General features: G+C 36.5%; 2 protein-coding genes across 3 annotated transcripts in view; both read left to right on the plus strand.

Moving 5' to 3' along the window:
* The window catches only part of itpkb (inositol-trisphosphate 3-kinase B), a 54,520-nt gene extending 44,870 nt beyond the window's left edge, over positions 1-9,650 (plus strand). For both annotated transcript variants that reach the window (XM_057823090.1, XM_057823091.1), the window contains 2 exons: positions 5,443-5,514; positions 5,583-9,650. In XM_057823090.1, coding sequence (XP_057679073.1) covers positions 5,443-5,514; positions 5,583-5,792 — 282 coding nt within the window. In that variant the 3' untranslated portion in view covers positions 5,793-9,650. The remainder of the gene's footprint in view (positions 1-5,442; positions 5,515-5,582) is intronic.
* A 914-nt stretch (positions 9,651-10,564) lies between these two features.
* LOC130907878 (atypical kinase COQ8A, mitochondrial-like) overlaps positions 10,565-19,830 on the plus strand; it is a 35,983-nt gene continuing 26,717 nt past the window's right edge. The window contains exon 1 of the mRNA XM_057823375.1: positions 10,565-10,868. The gene's annotated coding sequence lies outside the window, so the exon portion shown is untranslated. The remainder of the gene's footprint in view (positions 10,869-19,830) is intronic.

Below are 19,830 nucleotides of genomic sequence, written 5' to 3' on the forward strand. Positions count from 1 at the left end.
AACGTTCTTTGGACAGATTAATCTAAAATTGAATTATTTGGACACCAGAATACCATGTTTGGCCTAAACCCAATACAACATTCCAGGAAAAGAACCGCATACCATCTTTGAAGCATGGAGGTGGACGTGTCATGGTTTGGGGATGCTTTGCTGCAGCAGGACCTGGCCAGCTCACCATCATAGAATCTACCACGAATTCTATCATGTATCAGAGGGTGCTTGAGGAACACGTGAGATCATCTTTGAATAAATTAAAGCTGAAGCGAAACTGGACCCTGCAACATGACAATGACCCAGACATACCAGTAAATCCACCAAGGACTGGCTGAAAAAGAAGAGAGTCCTGGAATGGCCAAGTCAAAACCCAGATTATGCTGTGGGGTGACTTGAAACAGGCTGTACATGCAAGAAACTCCTCAAACATCTCACCGCTGATAGTATTCTGCGTTGAGGAGTGGGGCAAACTTTCTTCAGACTGATGTTAAAGACTGGTAGATAGCTACAATCTCACTGAAGTTATTTCAGCCAAAGGGGGTAACACTAGCTATTTGGTGGCAAGGTGTTCTAACTTTTTCCTCAGTTAGAATATGCATTTTTGTTGATATATTTGGTTTAATGAGTAAAACAATGTTGTTTACCTGCAATTAAATCACATTCTTTTCCAGACATAAAGAAAAACAAGATCAGACATTGATATGTGAACATTTCTTACTAACTATTTAATAAGGTGTCCGAATTTTTTCACATGACTGTATATTTTTCCAATTTATTGGATACACGGGCGCTGAACGCTGTCTTTGTGGTAGCCCAGTAGCAGTAGTACGTCAACTATTCAGCATGCGTGTATACTGCCATTATGCACGGCTTGTAGAGGAGTTCCATAAAATCGATTATTACATGCACCGCCATTCGATGCGTGACGATTCGATTACGATTCATAAAGGTTCAAAAACGATTCTTTTCCCTCATAACTTTATGGCAGCCCCTCGTAGAGGACCGAAATTCAAGACACGTCTGTCGCACGCACGTTATGATGGATGTTGCCGGTTACTGAGAGAGGGATTTACCGTATTGGCCCGAATATAAGACGACCCCGATTATAAGACGACCCCCTCTTTTTCAAGACTCAAGTTTGAAAAAAGACTTTTTGAACACCAAATTAATTTTTATACAGAAAATAATTACAATACATCTGAAACAAATGATTATAACAATATATTTGAGAGAAAAGGCATTTAATTTCGCATTCAAAACTTAATATCTGAACATTTAACATTTAAATATGTATACTAAAGTGCAATCAAATTCATAAATGAATGGCTTCTAGTTTTTGAAATATAAATAAGAAAATATTGTGATAAAACAAAATTGCAATAACTGCATTAATTATCAAAGTGAAGTCTAACTGTAACTGAAGTTCAGCATTCGATTCATTGATGACTGGCGCCATCCAGCGTCGTGAATGGGTATATGTCTAGGCCGCAGTTTTTTTTGTGTGTTTTAGGCCGCAGTTATAAGACGTCCCCCAGGTTTTCATTCTTACTTTAATGCAAAAAACACCGTCTTATATTCGGGCCAATACGGTACTTATTTTTAAAAGACTGGAAAATAAATTTGTGTATGAGACAGGCAGGAACAGAAGCGCAACCCTGCGTAAGTAATTTTTTAGAACAAGAGGGGAAGAGAGATAGTTCGTTGCTCCTTGTCTTTCAGATGTCCAGCAGTAGTTTTAAGGCATTTCAATTAAAAAATGTCCTCAGTGCATTGCTAAGACCCGTGTGAATCTATAAGGGGTGAGTCCATGAACCCTCTTGTACTGTTTAGCCTTTATTGTTGTTAGGAGTGGGAACCTCTTGGTACCTCACGATACGATACGATACGATTTGCGATACAAAACTCACGATAATGATGATCTGACGATATGACGATACAACGATTATCGATACATTGGACAGGAAATCATTCTAGGACATTCTACAAACAACTAATTAAGAGAAAAACAAGCTTCTAGTGTGAATTGGAATGAGTTTATCACTAGTAGACGTTCAATCCGTTTGAACTGGGAGGGTGGCAGCTGCCATCCCTCCCACTTCAAACGGATTGAACGTCTATGGCTGTCAGTGGCAGTCAATGCCAGGCAATTAGGTAATTTTGGGCCATTTAAGGTCTCACTGGAACAGCACCACACAAAAGTTCCAGTATCATCACCATGTCCGATGCAGATTTTTGACTCTTGACAAAGTGATGATGCTGAAACTTTTGTTTGGTGCCGTTCCAGTGAGATTTGCAAAGATGATTGCCTCAAGAAGACATCAAAATTCCCTCAGTCCTTGACGATATGGGGCTGCATGTCAGGCAAAGGCACTAGGGAGATGGCTGTGGTTAAATCTGAAATATGAAAATATGTTTGTCGTTGGCACCAAATTGATGAAGAATACTCATCAAGTCCATGCCTCAGAGACTGTAAGCTGTCATAAAAGCCAGAGGTGGTGCTACTAAATACTAGAGATGTTTTTTGATAGTTATTTCTTTGTTTGTTTCTCATGATTCCATATTTCTTTCCTCAGAATGGAGTGATTCCATATATATTTCCCTGCATTTGCTCTATAAAAGTAACATTTACTGACCACCACAATGTTTTCTATTCATTTTTTTTAGTGTTTCTGAATGCTAAAGAGTTGCACTTTTGAACTAATTCGTTATTTTTTTCAAGCTTTTTATCTGAGTTTGTTCTACATGATAAAATCATCCGAAACGATATCTCGGTTCTTGGCAGGAGCATATCGATACCCTTTTGGGATACAAATAATCACGATATATCACCATTTCGATATTTTGTTATACCCCTAATTGTTGTTGTGATTGAGATGTTAAAAGTTAGCGCAGAGCGCTTAGCTAATTCGCTAACGTGTATTTCATATGCAGAAAGTGTAAAACCATGATTAAGTACAGCGGTAACACTACAAACATGCAAAGTAGTACAGAAATCTGTGAAAACAAAGTATATTGGTTAAAAAAAGTCTTATTTCTAAAGACACTTTGTTTCCAGAAAATGTGGAATTCATTCCACCTGTGTAAATTTTATTGTATTGTCGAGAGAAATAAGTTCTCCCTTTAAAATGGTTAATGTTTTTGCTAGGGCTGTCAAACGATTAAAATTTTTAATCGAGTTAATCACAGCTTAAAAATTAATTAATCGTAATTAATCGCAATTCAACCCATTTATAAAAAATGCCATATTTTTCTGTAAATTACTGTTGGAATGGAAAGATAAGACACAAGACAGATATATACATTCAACATACTGTACATAAGTACTGTATTTGTTTATTATAACAATAAATCAACAAAATGGCATTAACATTATTAACATTGTGTTAAAGCGATCCACGGATAGAAAGACGTGTAGTTCTTAAAAAGATAAATGTTAGTACAAGTTATAGAAATTTTATATTAAAACCCCTCTTAATGTTTTCGTTGTAATAAAATTTGTAAAATTTTCAATCAAAAAATAAACTAGTAGCACGCCATTGTTGATATCAATATTTACACAATGCTCATGGTGCTGAAGCCCATAAAATCAGTCGCACCCAAGCGCCAGCAGAGGGCGACAAAACACCAAAAAAACACAAGTAACAAGTGGACATGACACTGTGCTGTCATTTTAATCTGTTTGAGCGGGACATGTGCGTTAAATGTGTCAAATATTTTTTACTGGCCGTTAACGCGATCATTTTGACAGCCCTAGTTTTTGCACTTTCTTGTAAAAAAAATAAAAATAAATAAATAAAAAAGCCTCTTAAGGGCAGCTTTTTGTTGTATGGGCATGTTTCCATCGTTCCTGTTGAATCATTAGTATATTTTAAATAAGTAATGGACATAAATTTGTTCGGCTACTGCAGTGCTTCTCAATTATTTTCTGGTATGCCCACCCCAAGGAAGACGTAAATATTTTGCTCCCCCCCAAACTCTCTGCCGCCACTGTAAATAGTATCATTTGTCTATAAAATTATTATTATAAGTACGCCTCTGCCTAACATTGTGTCCTTTTTTCTACTAAAAAAACAGTTATACATTTATAGTTATAAATGAACTTAGAATAAAGTATAACTTTATTAACATTGTTTTGTTTGTAACAGAAAAGACTTAACACGCATTAATTTGCCTGAATTTTAAAAAAAGTCACATCCAAACTGTAAAAATATACTCAAGGTACATTTTTGACCATTTGATACTGAAAATGTAATAAATGTAATAAAATCAGTATATGATAAAAAAAAAATCAAATTGATCAGAAACATTAAATCATGAGGACAATATGCCAAAAAATTTGACCGAAAAAACAAAACTGAATAGAAGAAAAAAAAAAAAAAAGTGTCTTTGGACAAAAGGAAGAGTGTCTTTGGACAGAAGGACAGTTTTTATTTTCGCTGCTCACAGTATCACCTCATTTGCAATGGTGTGGGGTTATTTAGCACTGAGCTTGCTAACAGTGCTCACTGGTTTACTGATATAACGCGGACAAAGCAGGACGATTGTTGGCAATGTTCGCCACGTTTTCGCTGAAAAACAATCGAGCGTCTTATCAATGAGATTGGGGTCTAATGTCTTTAAGTGGCGTCTTAATTGATCTGGCTTCCGGCTGTCCGCTATAATCATTTTTAGACACAGTAAACAGTCATTTTTCCTCTTCTCCCACTGTATTAAAAGTCAAAGCCAAAAGGCAAACGGCCCGAAAAAAGCGCATTCTCGGCGACTGAGGGAGAACCGTAGGTGAGGGCGGTCGTCGTGACGATCCCAAGCCGAAAATGGCACTTCTCGGGCGGAGACGTGAGAACCGGAGAAGACAGTGGGTCACTGCGTGAGTCCGGTCGGAAAACGGCTTTTGAAAACGGCGCACAGCTCTTCTTCATATCTCTTTTCTGTGTGCTCTTGCTTAGTTCAAAAATACTGCGCGCACTCTGAAAATGAGAGCGCCACTGCCACCCACTGAGTGCATGTGCAAGTACACTTTATTCTAGTACGGCAAAAAAAAAAAAAAACATGTTCCCAGAGCTCACATGCGCCACCCCTGGCATCGCTCTGGGCCCACCTGAGGGGGCGCGGCCCACTATTTGAGAAGTACTGTGCTACTGTTTTAATTAGTAATGTACGATGCATCGATAATCGTGATATCCGCGATCACCGTCAATACCGTGATCATTATTCAGTAATCAAATCGTAGCACCCTGAATCGTAATCGTGTTGAATCGTGGGGTGCCTAAGATGGCACGCCCCTAAGTCGCCTTGTATGGAAAAAACGCACGATGATGACAAATTTGGACTGAAACGGCTGTTTTTGAATGGGAAAAAATAAAAAAGATCCTCTGCACCCCCTGCTGTGAGTGACTTCCAGCACTCCTGAGTGAGCTAAATTTGCTACTCTAACACTTATATGCACAGACTGGCTACTTAACCAGGCTGAAGGAAATCCGAAGCACCCTGGAAACTTCTCCTTTCTTCAAAACTCACGAGGTAAAACCTAAACTTCCTACACGTTCCCGCCATTTTCCTCCTAACCGTCCCGTCTCCACGCTTCTCAGGTGATCGGAAGCTCCCTGTTGTTCGTCCACGACAGCAAAGGCAGAGCAAAAGTGTGGATGATCGACTTCGGCAAGACAATGGCGCTCCCCGAGGGCGAGGAGTTGGACCACCGGGCGTCCTGGCAGGAGGGCAACCGGGAGGACGGCTACCTTTTCGGACTGGACTGTCTGGTGGACATCATTTCCACAGTTCTGGACTCTGAAACATGAGCACTTTTAGTCATTTTATTATTTAATCCCCCAGCGGAAACTTTTGGAAACACACACGTACGCTCCACATTCTCTCGCTTTCAGATGTTTGTAGACATTTGGGGGGAAAAAACACTCAATTTCTCGTTTTTTTTTTTTTTTTTTTTTAATGCAGCTTTGCAGATAAGTGGAACAGGCAAAGGAGTTTTAAGGCCACACTCCAAAAAAAAACAAAAAACATATTTCATGACAGCGACATCAAATCCTACAAGAATAAAGTTGCATTTCACACTTTCAAGGAAAATAAAATGCATCATATGAATGCAGGAATCTCGACATGATTCTGGCAAAACTGTAACTTTAGAAATATTATTATAATTTTTTTAAAATGAAAAATTCCTGAAAAAATAATTACTTTTTCCCATAAAAGTATATTTTATCGAAGATTAATCTAGATTTAAAATGTTTGTATTATCAAAATGCTGACATTTTTGCTTCATATACAAAAGAAATCATCTCTAATCTACAATTTCAATTTAAAATATATGACGGTCTAAAAAAAAGTACAAATTTATGACTATAAAATTACACATTAATCTGAAGAAACTTTAGAAATAATAATTTTTTAAATTAAAAATTCCTGAAAAAATAATTACTTTTTTCCCACAAAAGTATATTTTATCGAAGATTAATCTAAATTTAAAATGTTTGTGCTATCAAAATGCTGACATTTTTGCTTCATATACAAAAGAAATAATCTACAATTTCAATTTAAAATATATGACTGTCTAAAAAAAGTACAAATGTATTACTATAAAATTACACATTAATCTGAAGAAACTTTAGAAATATTATTATAATTTTTTTTAAAATTAAAAATTCCTGAAAAAATTACTTTTTTCTCATAAAAGTACATTTTATCGAAGATTATTCTAGATTTAAAGGGTTTGTAGTATCAAAATGCTACATTTTTGCTTCATAAACAAAATAATCTTTAATCTACAATTTCAATTTAAAATATATGACTGTCTAAAAAAAGTACAAATTTATTAAAATTACACATTAATCTGAAGAATATCACTCGTACATAATCTTTAATCCCGACAAAGTATATTCTCCTAAATATTGACAATATAACTTTTTTAATTAAAAAATATACAATTTAACTAATTTAAATGAAATTCAATCAAATATATACACAATTTTATTCTTAATCTGTATATTAATTTTTGACCAAGAAATTAGTTTCATAAAACATTTTTAGAAAAAAAATTGCAACTTTAATCTAAAAAAATAATAGCTATTATTTAATTTAGATAATGAAGACTTTATCCTCGAAAATATTAATTTAAATCTTGACATGTCGTTTTATTTCTTGTAAAAACATTTTCAAACCGTCGGTGTTTACTTGTGAATTTACAACTTTAGCGCTCTCTAGCGGAAGCGTGTGGTAAGACAAGGAAATCAGGTTTACTTTGAAAGAAAAACAATTGAAAAGGTGCCTTAAAAAAACAAAATAAAGCCTTAAAATGTCTTAAAATCAAGATCTTTTCATTTAAAGTCAAACGTCCAAACTTTTATGAATATATTTGCACCCAAGTCTTAGAAATAAAACACTCCCACTTTTGGAACTGTTGCGTTTAAGTGCAGTTTGGCTAGGATCTACTGTGTAAAACCTTTTTTAAAAAATCTAATACCTGCTGAACACTTTGGTGCCTTTTCTGACTTCACTTGTACATGATGTCTTATTTCTTCTGTAGTCTTTAAAGAGTGCATGTTTATTAGTTTCTCTATTTATAATACAGTTGTTTTCGATGATGGCTTTGCCCTTTTATTCCTTTATGTTTTTTGTCTTAAGTCTCCTTTGAATCTGAGCTTCATTATGGCAGCACATGCTACATAAATGCGCAGTTCTATTTCTAAACACACACGTTTTATTTTTGGTTTCCTTTTTAGCCTACGCTCATCTAAACTTGCCTCTGTGTAAAACAAAAAAAAACTAAGCAGAAAAACCTTTCACCCAGTGCACTTAAAGCTATGTATATTTATTATTTATTACTGTCGATGCTGTAATTTGAATGGTTTTCTTTAACAAAATGAATGAAATAATGTGTTTTCTTGCCTTCTCCCTTCAAAATACGTTGTATTGTCAGACAATATTTTACTACTGATAGAATACAATATTTTAAAAGCGAAGGTATTTTTGTTCTTGTCTTAACATTTCGTGAAAAAAATATGAATACATTAGTTTGAATAACCTTTTGCTGATATAGGGTCCTACAATTTAAAAGGTTTTTAAATTCAATGTTATATATGTTTGAAAATAGCTGAATATATACTGTATATATTTTACTTTTAGATATACAGTACTAGAGAGATAACTATACTTTTAGACATTGTTACCACAAATCAATTTGAGGCTGAAGCATATTTATCACATGTGGGATTTTAATATTGTAATATAGGTCTAGTTGACTAATGTACAGAATAATTAAAAATAAACAGGTAACTGGCTTGCAGTATAATTATTTAAACATTGCATTTAATGTTAAATATTTTAATCTCGTTGAGAAACCTGGTTAAAAAAAAAGTTTTAAAACTTAATACTGTACTTAAAAGTACCGTAACTTTCCGACTGTAAGGCGCACCTGACTATAATCTGCCACCCATCAAATTTCAGCAGGGCCAAGAACGAAAAGTGGTGTTTGCTATGGGGCAAAATGGATTTTGCCTTGTGGCATTTTTTTTGCCATGTGGCATTTTTTTTGCCATGTCACAAAATTGATTTTGCCATGGAGCATTTTTTTTGCCGTGTGGCTTTTTTTTGCCATGTGACAAAATTGATTTTGCCATGTTGCATTTTTCATTTTTTTGCCATGTGGCAAAATGGATTTGGCGTAGTGACATTTTTTTGCCATGTGGCAAAATTGATTTTGCCATGCGGCTTTTTTTTTTTTGCTATAGCTTTCAATGGCATGGACGTGCATGGCCTGCAAAAATGTACCCATATACCCCCAAAAATGCCACATACCAAAAAAATATTTCACGAATCAACAAAAAATGCCATTTGTTAAAAGTATTTTTTTCCACATAGCCCCCAAAAAATGCCACATGGCAAAATCCATTTTGCCACATGGCAAATACCACTTTTGGTTCTCGCTGTCTCTCAAATTCGACACGAAAACGGCATTTGTTCATAGATAAGCCACACTTGACTATAACCCGCAGCTGTCCACACTGTATTATGGGATATTTACACGAAAAGATATTAACCAGTAACACTTTATTTGACAGCGGCATAATACGACTGTCATAAGACTAAACGAACCACCATTAAGCTTTGAACCAATTGGCTGCAAAGATTCATTGCTTCAAGAAGGTTCATTTATAACTGCTCCCTTGGGGGAAACAGTCAACCTCTGCTGCAGCCACCTGCTGTGAACACTGTTGTCGTCCAACATGCCTCCTAGCATGCATTGCAGGGCTACCAATGTAAATTACAATCATTATTAATGTTATATGCTCATTATTTATTCAGTTACTGTTCCAGTTGTTTCATTAATTGCTAGTAATGTTATTTCGTAACACTTTTTTTGACAGTGGCGCCATAAGACTCTCATTAGACAATCATAATTATGACATGACACTGTCATGAGCATTAATAAATGCTTTTAAAAGATTTGATTCAGTGTTTTCTGGCAAATTATCTCACTTTTGAATGGATATTAAAGATCTGAGCTGGCCATAAATGGAGTTAGTAACATAATTTGCCTGATGACACTTAATGACATCTGTCATAAGCATTCAGTAATGCTCATAATGATGTCATGTCCTAATTATGACGGTTTTATGACAGACTTATGACGCAGCTGTCTCATAAGTACATCTCATAAGATGTAAAAAAAAATAAAAAAAATAATCAAAATTCATGTTCTGTGCTAATTATTTCTTCAGTTACTCTTAGTTGTTTCATTAATTGCCAGCTGTGGTATTTGGTAACACTTTATTTGACAGTGGCGCTATAAGACAATCATAATTATGACATGACACTGTCATGAGCATTAATAAATGCTTATAACAGATGTCATTTAGTGTTATCCGGCAAATTATATAACTTTTGAATGGATGTAAAAGATATGAGCTGGACCTAAATGGAGTTAGTGACATAATTTTCCGGATGACACTTACTGACAACTGTCATAAGCACTCAGGAATGCCCATGATAGTGTCATTACATAATTATGACAGTCTTATGACTCCGCTGTCAAATAAAGTGTTACTTATTAACCCAAATGAATCAACAAATAAACCTCACTGGACTAAAAGCCGCAGGATTCAAAATAAAGGAAAAAAGTAGCGGCTTATAGTCTGAAAAATTACGGTATGTACTAAATACTTCTAAGGTAAATTTAACCCCAAATTAAAGTAAAAAATACAAATATAAAGTAATAATAAACCATTTTCACCTGCAATTTCATTATATTTACTGTTTCACAATTACAAAAAGTAAATATAAAACTAACACATGGATGAAAAAGATGTCAAAATAAAAATGTAGAAATGTTTTCGTATACAACAAACAATTTAATTGCAATAAATATTTGGAGAAAAATAAATATTTTGAAAACTAGGCCATGTGAGGAAAAAAAACGTAAACAAACGACTTCCGTGTTTGCCTCCTCAACGGACCAATGAGAAACCTCGTTTGCCCCTCCGCCTGCTAAGAACAGCCAATAGCAAACGAGAAGAGGCGGGCCTACGGTGGCAATGCGCGAGAAACTCCCCCAAACAGCGCCTCCTTCTTTCCAAAATCCCTCCAACTACTTCACGCGGATTCGGACGGTATCGTCCACCCACCAGGGGCCCAGTGGGGGGCGTGCGTGTCCGTGGGTCGAATTTGGACGTCAAAGTGTATGTTGCGGTGGTGCTACTGGAGTTTTGACCTCATGGCGTTGACTGGATCAGAACTACAAGCCACGCAGCCTGCAAACGTTGCTCAATATGAACATTTATCCTTCATATTCACAATATAAGATTTAAACATCGTTCGGAGTTGCGTTTAACCTCGTGGGAGTCGAAAAGGAAGCACGCCTGCTGGTGAGTGAGCGCAGATTATCACGCAGATTATCGTTATCGGACGCGTTTAATCCCCTCTGATTTGCAAACCTTCGTATTAACAATGCACGTGTTTGTTTAAAAGTGCACATTTTGCGCCACCGAAATGTGCTAGCAAGCTAACATCAACGTGGCGCAGTTTGCTTAAAGCAAGTCAATTCGACTCCGTGATAACGCTTTAATTCGGCTATTAATGAGTAATTATCATTATTAAATTTATAAACAGGATTTACGATAAACTACTTAATTTAGTAGTCGAATGAAAGTGACGTCATATTGTTTGCGTCCTAACTAACCTTGTACTTGACCATGGTGTCAATAAAGTGGAAGCTTTATATTGTTGTTTTTGTTAACTAACGCCATTCAACTGTTAAACTTTACTACTTACGTCGTGCGGAAATGCATAAATATCGTTTATGTGTACATAAAGTGACGTAATATTTGTTTTGGAAGGCGCAACTTTTTTGCTGAGTCTTGCTAATAAAGTTGTAGATTACTTTTTTTATTTATTTATTTATTTTTTTTTTTTAATCGCAAAACACGAGGTTTAAAGTGAAATATAAATCATTTAATTCGTTTATTTGGATATTTTAACCCTGCTGAAGTTTGTGAAGTTGTTAAATGAAAGTACTGCTTGTTTTGGATAAGCTACATTCTTGCTAACATCCAAACTACAAAAGTTGTCATTAAAGTTAATTAGAATTCGTTTTATTTTTATAAAACGGCAACGCACATAGTTAGAACTCAAAATACTCTTGTGTGTTCAATAGTCGTGCAGCTATCGATTATTTTAGTAGTCGATGAATCTATCAACTAGCTAGTTCGAATAATGGAATAATCAGATTGGGAACATTTAATGCGTTGCAGAATAAATTTTAGGGATGTAAAACAAAGACTTGCTAAAATTGCACTTTCAAAATAAAATTCCCGAGTGTTTCTTCAAACGATGCAACGTTGCACTTTCGGTGAAAATTAAATCAAAATACCTGAGATTAGCCTCAAATTGTATAAAAATAAATGAGGATCTAAGTACAACTAAAGAACAATTAGCTAACTTGAACAGCAAAAGTTCGCTAGCTTGAATGCTATAAAATGTTAACTTTTTTTCAACAGTCGTCTAAGCAAATTGTTCAAAGACATATTCCCACAAAAAACGGCAAACCATACCTATAAACCAATTTACGAATGCATTAAAGAAACATATTAGCGCAAACAAAAACTTACCGTATGTTGGCCTTAACAGGGAGCAGCTGGATTCCGCCATGTTAAATGAGTTATGCAATATTCACCGTTGCCACTAGAAGCAGTGTATCTATTCAAATCAAGAAAACTAAATGCAAACATTTTCAAAACAAACCATTACAAAGCTTCTCTAATTAAACGAATCTTCGAACCAGCAAAATTTGATTCACAGCTTTTTTTTCTAATCGAATTACTCGAGTTCATCGATTAATCGTCGCAGAACTAGTGCTCAATATACTTTGCTTATGACCTACATGTTATGGATAAGACTGTTCACTTATCACTTGTGTGCTAATGTTTGATTGACCTTATCATTTATTGTTACGTTCTGCCTAAACAACATTTATCTAAAGTAAATAATGACATATGAATAAAAACTAAATGATCAGAATAAGAAACGAATAACAAAATATAGTTGCTTATTGTTTACTCCGCCTTTCCTTAATTTAGGATATGACTGTAACACTTCCCATCCAGGCTGTTCACACGTGTAGAGTATGTCCTATTTTTATTGCTGTGACTGAAGCATGTGCATGTGTTTGTAAGTGTGAGTATGGAGGGTTCGAAATGCAGAAGAGTCCAGACCAGACAACAGCTGAGGCTTACCCACGTGTTTTTGTTTGAAACACACACACAATAGAACAGTTAATCCAGTTTGGTCACTAGTGATCACTGCTTGTTTTGGAACCTTTATTTTTCATTTTTCTTCCTCCATCAATTGTTCTCTACTTTGTGTGTTTTTTTTAAATGATGGAAGTGACAAACGGGAAATTGGTTTACGTTTTGCAACCGTAGTTCCCCATTGATGGTGTTTTTTTATTTTTGTAGTGGAGTGAAGTTGTTTGGGTGGAAAACTTGGTACATTTCAGGCAAATTCAATGATTATCCTTAACTTTAGAAGGCACAATGGAGCAAAAAACAAAACACGAAACTGCGAAACAAATAATTTCACCAAAATAATTCAAGGGAACCTTGGACTTAAAGACTTTTAGCTAGAGATGTCGATCAGGATCGATCTGGACCGATCACGTCATTTTCAAAGTATCGGAATCGGCAAAGAAATATCGGACATGCCTTTTTTTAATATATATATATTTTTTAATTAAATCGTTTTCTAATTGTATTTAACGTTACAGACAGACTTGTAGCAATTGAATTGAGTTTTATTTTATTTTTTTCTTAATGCATTGCCAAAATGTATATGATCGGGAAAAATTATCGGGAATGATTGGAATAGAATCGGGAGCAAAAAAAAAACAAAAAAACAATCGGATCGGGAAATATCGGGATCGGCAGATACTCAAACTAAAACGATCGGGATCGGATCGGGAGCAAAAAAACATGATCGGAACAACCCTACTTTTACGCTCTAATAAGCTACAATTGTTCTCTTTTACTAAAATATGTTATTAGAAACACATAAAATATTGCCATTGATTTAAAAATCTATAGTATTTATTACATGTTTTGACCTGTGGAGGGCGCCATGTTTTATGGACGCTCGGGGTTACTGCAATTTCTTCTAGGTGGCGAGACGTCCAACACATGCGCTCATCGTTTAAAAGCGGCGAGTACTTACCGTATAAGGCGCAACCGAATATAAGCCGCCACCCACCAAATTGGACATGAAAACGGCATTCGTTCATAGATAGGCCACACTGGATAATAAACCACAGCTGTCCTCACTCTATTATGGGATATTTAGACCAAAAGATATTAACCGGTAAAACTTTATTTGACAGTGGCATCATACAACTGTCATTAGACCAAATGAACCACCATGAAGCTTTGAACCAATTGGCTGCAAAGCTTCATTTGGCCATCAGTGCTCCCTGGGAGAGACAGTCAAACTCTGCTGCCACCTGCTGTCAACACTGTTGTTGTCCAGCACGCCTCCTAGCATGCATTGTAGCACTACCGATCTAAATTACAATCAACATTAATGTTATATGCTAATTATTTATTCAGTTACTGTTCCAGTTGTTTCATTAATTGCTAGTAATGTTATTTCGTAACACTTTTTTTGACAGTGACGCCATAAGACTCTTATTAGACAATCATAATTATGACATAACACTGTCATGAGCATTAATAAATGCTTGTAAAAGATTTTATTTTGTGTTTTCCGGCAAATTATCCTACTTTTGAATGGATATTAAAGATCTGAGCTGGACATAAATGGAGTTGGTAACATAATTTGCCGGATAACACTTAATGACATTTGTCATAAGCATTCAGTAATGCCCATAATAATGTCATGTCATATTTATGACAGTCTTATGATGCAGCTGTCTCATATAGTGTTACCAAAAACCACAAAAAGCAATTAATGAAACAACTGGAACAGTAACTGAATTTTGGCTGCAGCTATCGATTATTTTAGTTGTCGATTAATCGATGAACTAGTTAGTTCGACTAATCGAGTAATCGGATAAGGAACATGAAAAATTAAAATACCTGATCTGAGCCTCAAACGGTATGAAAGAAAAAAAAATGAAGATCTATGTGCAACAAAAGAACAATTGGCTACCTTACATAGCAAAGGTCCGCTAGCTTGAATGCTATAAAATGCACAAAAAAAATTTTTTTTTTTTTTTACAATGCTCTTAAAAAATTGTTCAGACGCAAATCCCCACAAAAAAACGACTAAATTTGCCTAAAAACTGAATTATGAATATATAAAAACATTAGCTCAAACAAAAAATTTGCTTACTTTGGTCTTAACAGGGAGCAGTTGGATTCAGCCATGTGAAATGACGCAGACCACAGGGCAGTTTATCCACCTCAATCAATAAAACTAAATGCAAACACTTTCAAAATAAACCATTACAACACCGCTCTAATTAAACGAATACTCGAAGCAATTAAATTAATTCGAATATTTTTTTCTAATCGAATACGCAAGTTAATCGATTAATCGTTGCAGCACTAAACTGAATAAATAATTAGCACAGAACATGAATTTTGATTGTTATTTACATCTGTTGCGCTGTAATGCATGCTAGGAGGCATGTGTTGCCTATTAACCAAAATAAATCAACAAATAAGCCACACTGGACTATAAGCTGCTGGATTCAAAATGAAGGCAAAAAGTGCGGCGTATATTCCGAAAATTCTGATATATGTTACATATTATACACAAAATAAATAAATAAGATAAAATAAAAAAAGAAATGAGTGTTAACACTGGAAGTCCCTGTTTTTTTTTTTTTCTGGCTATAAAGAAATACCAGAAAGGCGTCAAATGACCCTGATACCAAACTGACTACTGGGCTTTGTCAAACAATAGAAGCACTCAAAGAAGCAATCAAGCAGGCCACTCCTCGACACACTCCTGTGGATTCGCTGCCTAGGTGTGGGGGGGGGGGGGTTCACTCTGGAAAGCTGCAATTAGCATCTTGAATAAAAGAGACACGGGTGGACTTCTTGGTGGGTCTTGCAAAGGAATTGGCTCACTCTCGTGTGGGCGCAAAGAAGGCGCAGAAGGAAAAATTTCTACAACCTACAACACCTAGTGCTGGAGAAATGGTGAAGTATCATATGTCACCACATAAAAATTTTTTTTGTTTTTTTATTGCACCGTCCCTTGTACTGTAGGCAAACTGCAGCTTTTGGAAGATGTAAAAAGGTTGTCCGCCCGATTGCCTGCCTGAGCGGTCCACTGTCCGACAAGCAAGAACTGTTTTGTCCAGCTGGACAAGCCTGTTCGGAACGGGGAGAGAAAATGACCTCTAAAGGTGTTAATTGCCTCAGACAACCATCCAATGGCACCTTTCTGTCTCAATACAGTTTACACACACATACAGTATATGTGAGACATACTGTAAGTCTGACCACACCACAGTATGGTTCCATACATGAAGTTTACAAACAGAAAAAAAAAAAAGAAAACCTGACTAGTATGTTCCATTTGGTTTACACAGAGGGTAAAACTGGAAGAGTTGAAGGGACAAGTAAACACTTAAAAAGAAAAGTTACATCCTGTCAGTAGTTTGGTCTATTTTATGGTGGCTTTTTCACCACAACCTGTCGTCTGGGCTTGAAAGTGACAACAGGCCAGCTAGTAATAACAGCAGTTTGCCCTCCCCCCATCAGCCAGGGCACCCCTGCCCTGTAAACACTCAAGATGCTAATTGGAGCAATCCAGCCCTGTGGTTTTGTGAGTATGAACCGGAATGACTAATGAGGACCATAGTGCTCACAAAATATAAGCTGATTAGGGTCAGATGATCCTTCTCTGGTTACAAAAGTGATTTGCATTTACTGAACCACCCTTGGTAGTTCTAGTGTTAAACTCCCAAAAGTTGCAAAAGAAACACTAAAGCCTTGCCCCCCTTCATTGTTATTTTGGTCACGAGGTGCGAACATACGTCGACATGTACTTGTCACTCTTGTAATCCATTTTTGACAGACCACCATTGTATTTAGCATGTAGCATTCAATTAAATCGCCGGAAGCACCTTTTGTCGGCTTTAGCTTAGTTTAGTTGTCGTTGCAAGTTCGGGCTATTTCGCAATTTTAGCTGTTGCACAATAACAAGCTGACAGAAGTACAGTTAGCCAGTATAAAAAAAAAAATGTGTGTGCGCGCACGGGTATGCATGAAGTTATGATTCCTAATCATAACAGAGCCTTGTACCAGCACGTCGTCACACTTCAAACACAAAAGCACAGAATCGCGCACACACTGTGTGGCAGAGGAATGTAGGTGTTGCCGGGTCTTTGGGCGTGTTTAACGTCCATAATAACATCTCCATCAGTCTTGGATTTACTACTGAATAAGAACAATTGTGTCAAATAGTGCTACCACTATTAATCGATTAAAAGGCAACTCATTGATTATCAAATTAACCCTTTAATGCACGAATTATGAAATGTTTTTAATACAGTCATATAGGCTGACTAAGAAACATACGGGGCGGGGGCCATTTGCGGCCCATGGAGCAATATTTTGCGTCCCCCATTTGACATCCGATGAACGTATCGCAAAACCACGCCCACAGATCACAAATGTCGGATACCAAGCTGTAGAGTTACATGGGAATATTGTCTGGTTGTGACTTAAAACATCTTTTTTCTAACTTTAAAATACGCAAAAAAACACGGTGGTTTAACGCTGTGCGTAGGGATACTTGTAATTCTAACACCAGGTACCCTGAAAGACTCGGGGGGAGGGGGTGTTGCCTTTTTCAGAGCCTAAGAGAAGGCTCGCCAAATGCAAGCTATGGATAAGGCTCTGTCGTGTCAACCACATAAACAACTAAATGTCAAGACAGTCACCCAAGGACACTTATGCTTGCTCAAAGGTAAGCTAACAATCAATTATTAAAAATAATCATATTTGGTAGCATGTAGTAGAAATGTAGACTTAACTATTAACCTTAGTTTGCTAACCTTTGACTGCCTACTTGTTTACTAGCCTGTCACTACACAAGTAGAATAAAACATAACTAATCTAAGCTGTCAAGACCCCAGCACTGAAAGTCCAAAGTAAAGACCACAAACTTTCTATCAAAAAAACAAACAAAAAGGTAGATGTTAAAGAATTCCCGATCGATCGGATCCGATCACGTCATTTTCAAAGTATCGGAATCGGCAAAAAAATATCGGGCATGCCTTTTTTTAATATATACTGTATATATATTTTAATTAAATCGTTTTCTAATTATATTTAACGTTACAGACAACATGTCTTACACTCATCCAGAGTCTTTAGTTTTGTCTTAAAGTAGGGCTATGAAATTTATTGCGTTAACTGCAGTAATTAATTTTTTAAAATTAATCACGTTAAAATATTTAACGCAATTAATGCATGCGCTGTACGACCCACTCACGCATTGTCGCGTTCAATCTATAATGGCGCCGTGTTACCTATATATAGAACTAAAAGGCAGTGAGATGAGCAGAATGAATTCTGGCAGTCTTTGGAGCTTTTTTTTTAATTGGCAAAACCTTACAATCCCTCTCTCAACAGTAAGAAATATTGTGGGAAGTAAGGTGGGGAAGAAAGATAGTAGTTGATCTTTTTCTTAACACCCTATGTTATTTCCCAACGCAGAGATGATATATCAATTGGTGCCACTACGCACAGTCGTGGTTGCACTTCCCACCATGCATTTGGGCAGAACAGTTAAATGGCTACAAGTATCATTTACTGAAAGCTCAACAAATACACTAGATGGCAATATTTAGTCACAATATACAAAGTCACATTTATCCTTTAAGAATTACAAGTCTTTCTATCCGTGGATCCCTCTCACAGAAAGAATGTTAATAATGTAAATGCCATCTTGAGGATTTCTTGTCATAATAAACAAATACAGTACTTAGGTACTTGCCTGGTACACCAGACTCACCGCTGTTCCAGCTATTGAGTCTGGCCACTGTTCAGCGGATACAATTTCCAGGGCGGAGCAAGCCACAGCAAACAGACACCGGAGTGGACCAATCAGCGACGGGCAGACGTGACGTTAGTAAAACGACGAGGGCAGGACGAGGGACTTGCGCGCGAAAGGAAACATACGGGGAGAGCGGCGTTTATTCGACATGGCTAGCGCGAGACAGACTGTTGTCAATGACTCGTGTCGATGTGTTTTTGGTCATTTAAAACTGATTTTACCGTGGATTGGAACATATTCTCGGCTCTCCTGTTCACCGTCTGTGTTGTTGTGAAGACGACCTCCGACGCGCAAGAGTGACGTTGCTTGTTAAGAACACGTCACGCAAATAAACGAATCAGATTTGTCGAATGATTTTGTACCTGCTCGAGAGGCCGTTAATGGGATGGTTCCCAGACTTTTCTCTCAGTGTTTGAAAAATACAGAGAGAACAGTCTGGCCGTGCCAGGCAACTTATGTACTGTATGTTGAATGCATATATTCGTCCGAGTTTTATTCATTTTTTTCTTAATGCATTGCCAAAATGTATATGAACGGGAAAAATTATCGGGAATGATTGGAATTGAATCGGGAGCAAAAAAAAGCAATCGGATCGGGAAATATCGGGATCGGCAGATACTCAAACTAAAACAATCGGATCGGGAGCAAAAAAACATGATCGGAACAACCCTAGTAGATGTACTTACGTTTGGTAACTGACGCACACAAAGGAAAGTTCTCCTCACACACCTAGCTTTGGCTGCGGTCAACTCGAATGCACGCCGCTCTCTCAACGCCTAGCATTTATTTACGTCGTATTCATGTTGCTCATGTTTATGATATAAGTTAGTAAGTTATGATGTCATTGCTGGATAATATTGAAAATGCAACTAAATGTAATAGACTGATTATTCATCGCAACAAAAGCTTCGGGAGACAAATCTGAATGAGCACATTACATAACGTTACTAAGTAGCTAACGTTATAGCTAGCTAGGTATTATGCCTTTGGGGTTTCTCGTTTTTAAGTTGCGAACAATAGTATTTCGCCTCGATTATAATAATGATTCTTCTCTGTATGGTTTCATACCATGGACATACAGCTCCACTGTATACTGCAACCCTCTCAGTATGCCTCTTAACATAAAGAAAAAATAATAATAAAATTTCATTTTTAAAAAAACAAGTCCCTAAATCGTTCGTTAACTCAATCACTGAGAGAATTTGACAGAGCCTTGGGTTGACAGAGTTTTACAAGGGGGCGGAGCTTTGCAATAGGTTCACTGAACTATTAATGTTGCCCGCACGTATTTTGCGATGAGCTATT

This window comes from Corythoichthys intestinalis, chromosome 19 (genome assembly GCF_030265065.1).
Source record: "Corythoichthys intestinalis isolate RoL2023-P3 chromosome 19, ASM3026506v1, whole genome shotgun sequence".
Taxonomy (NCBI): Eukaryota; Metazoa; Chordata; class Actinopteri; order Syngnathiformes; family Syngnathidae; genus Corythoichthys; species Corythoichthys intestinalis.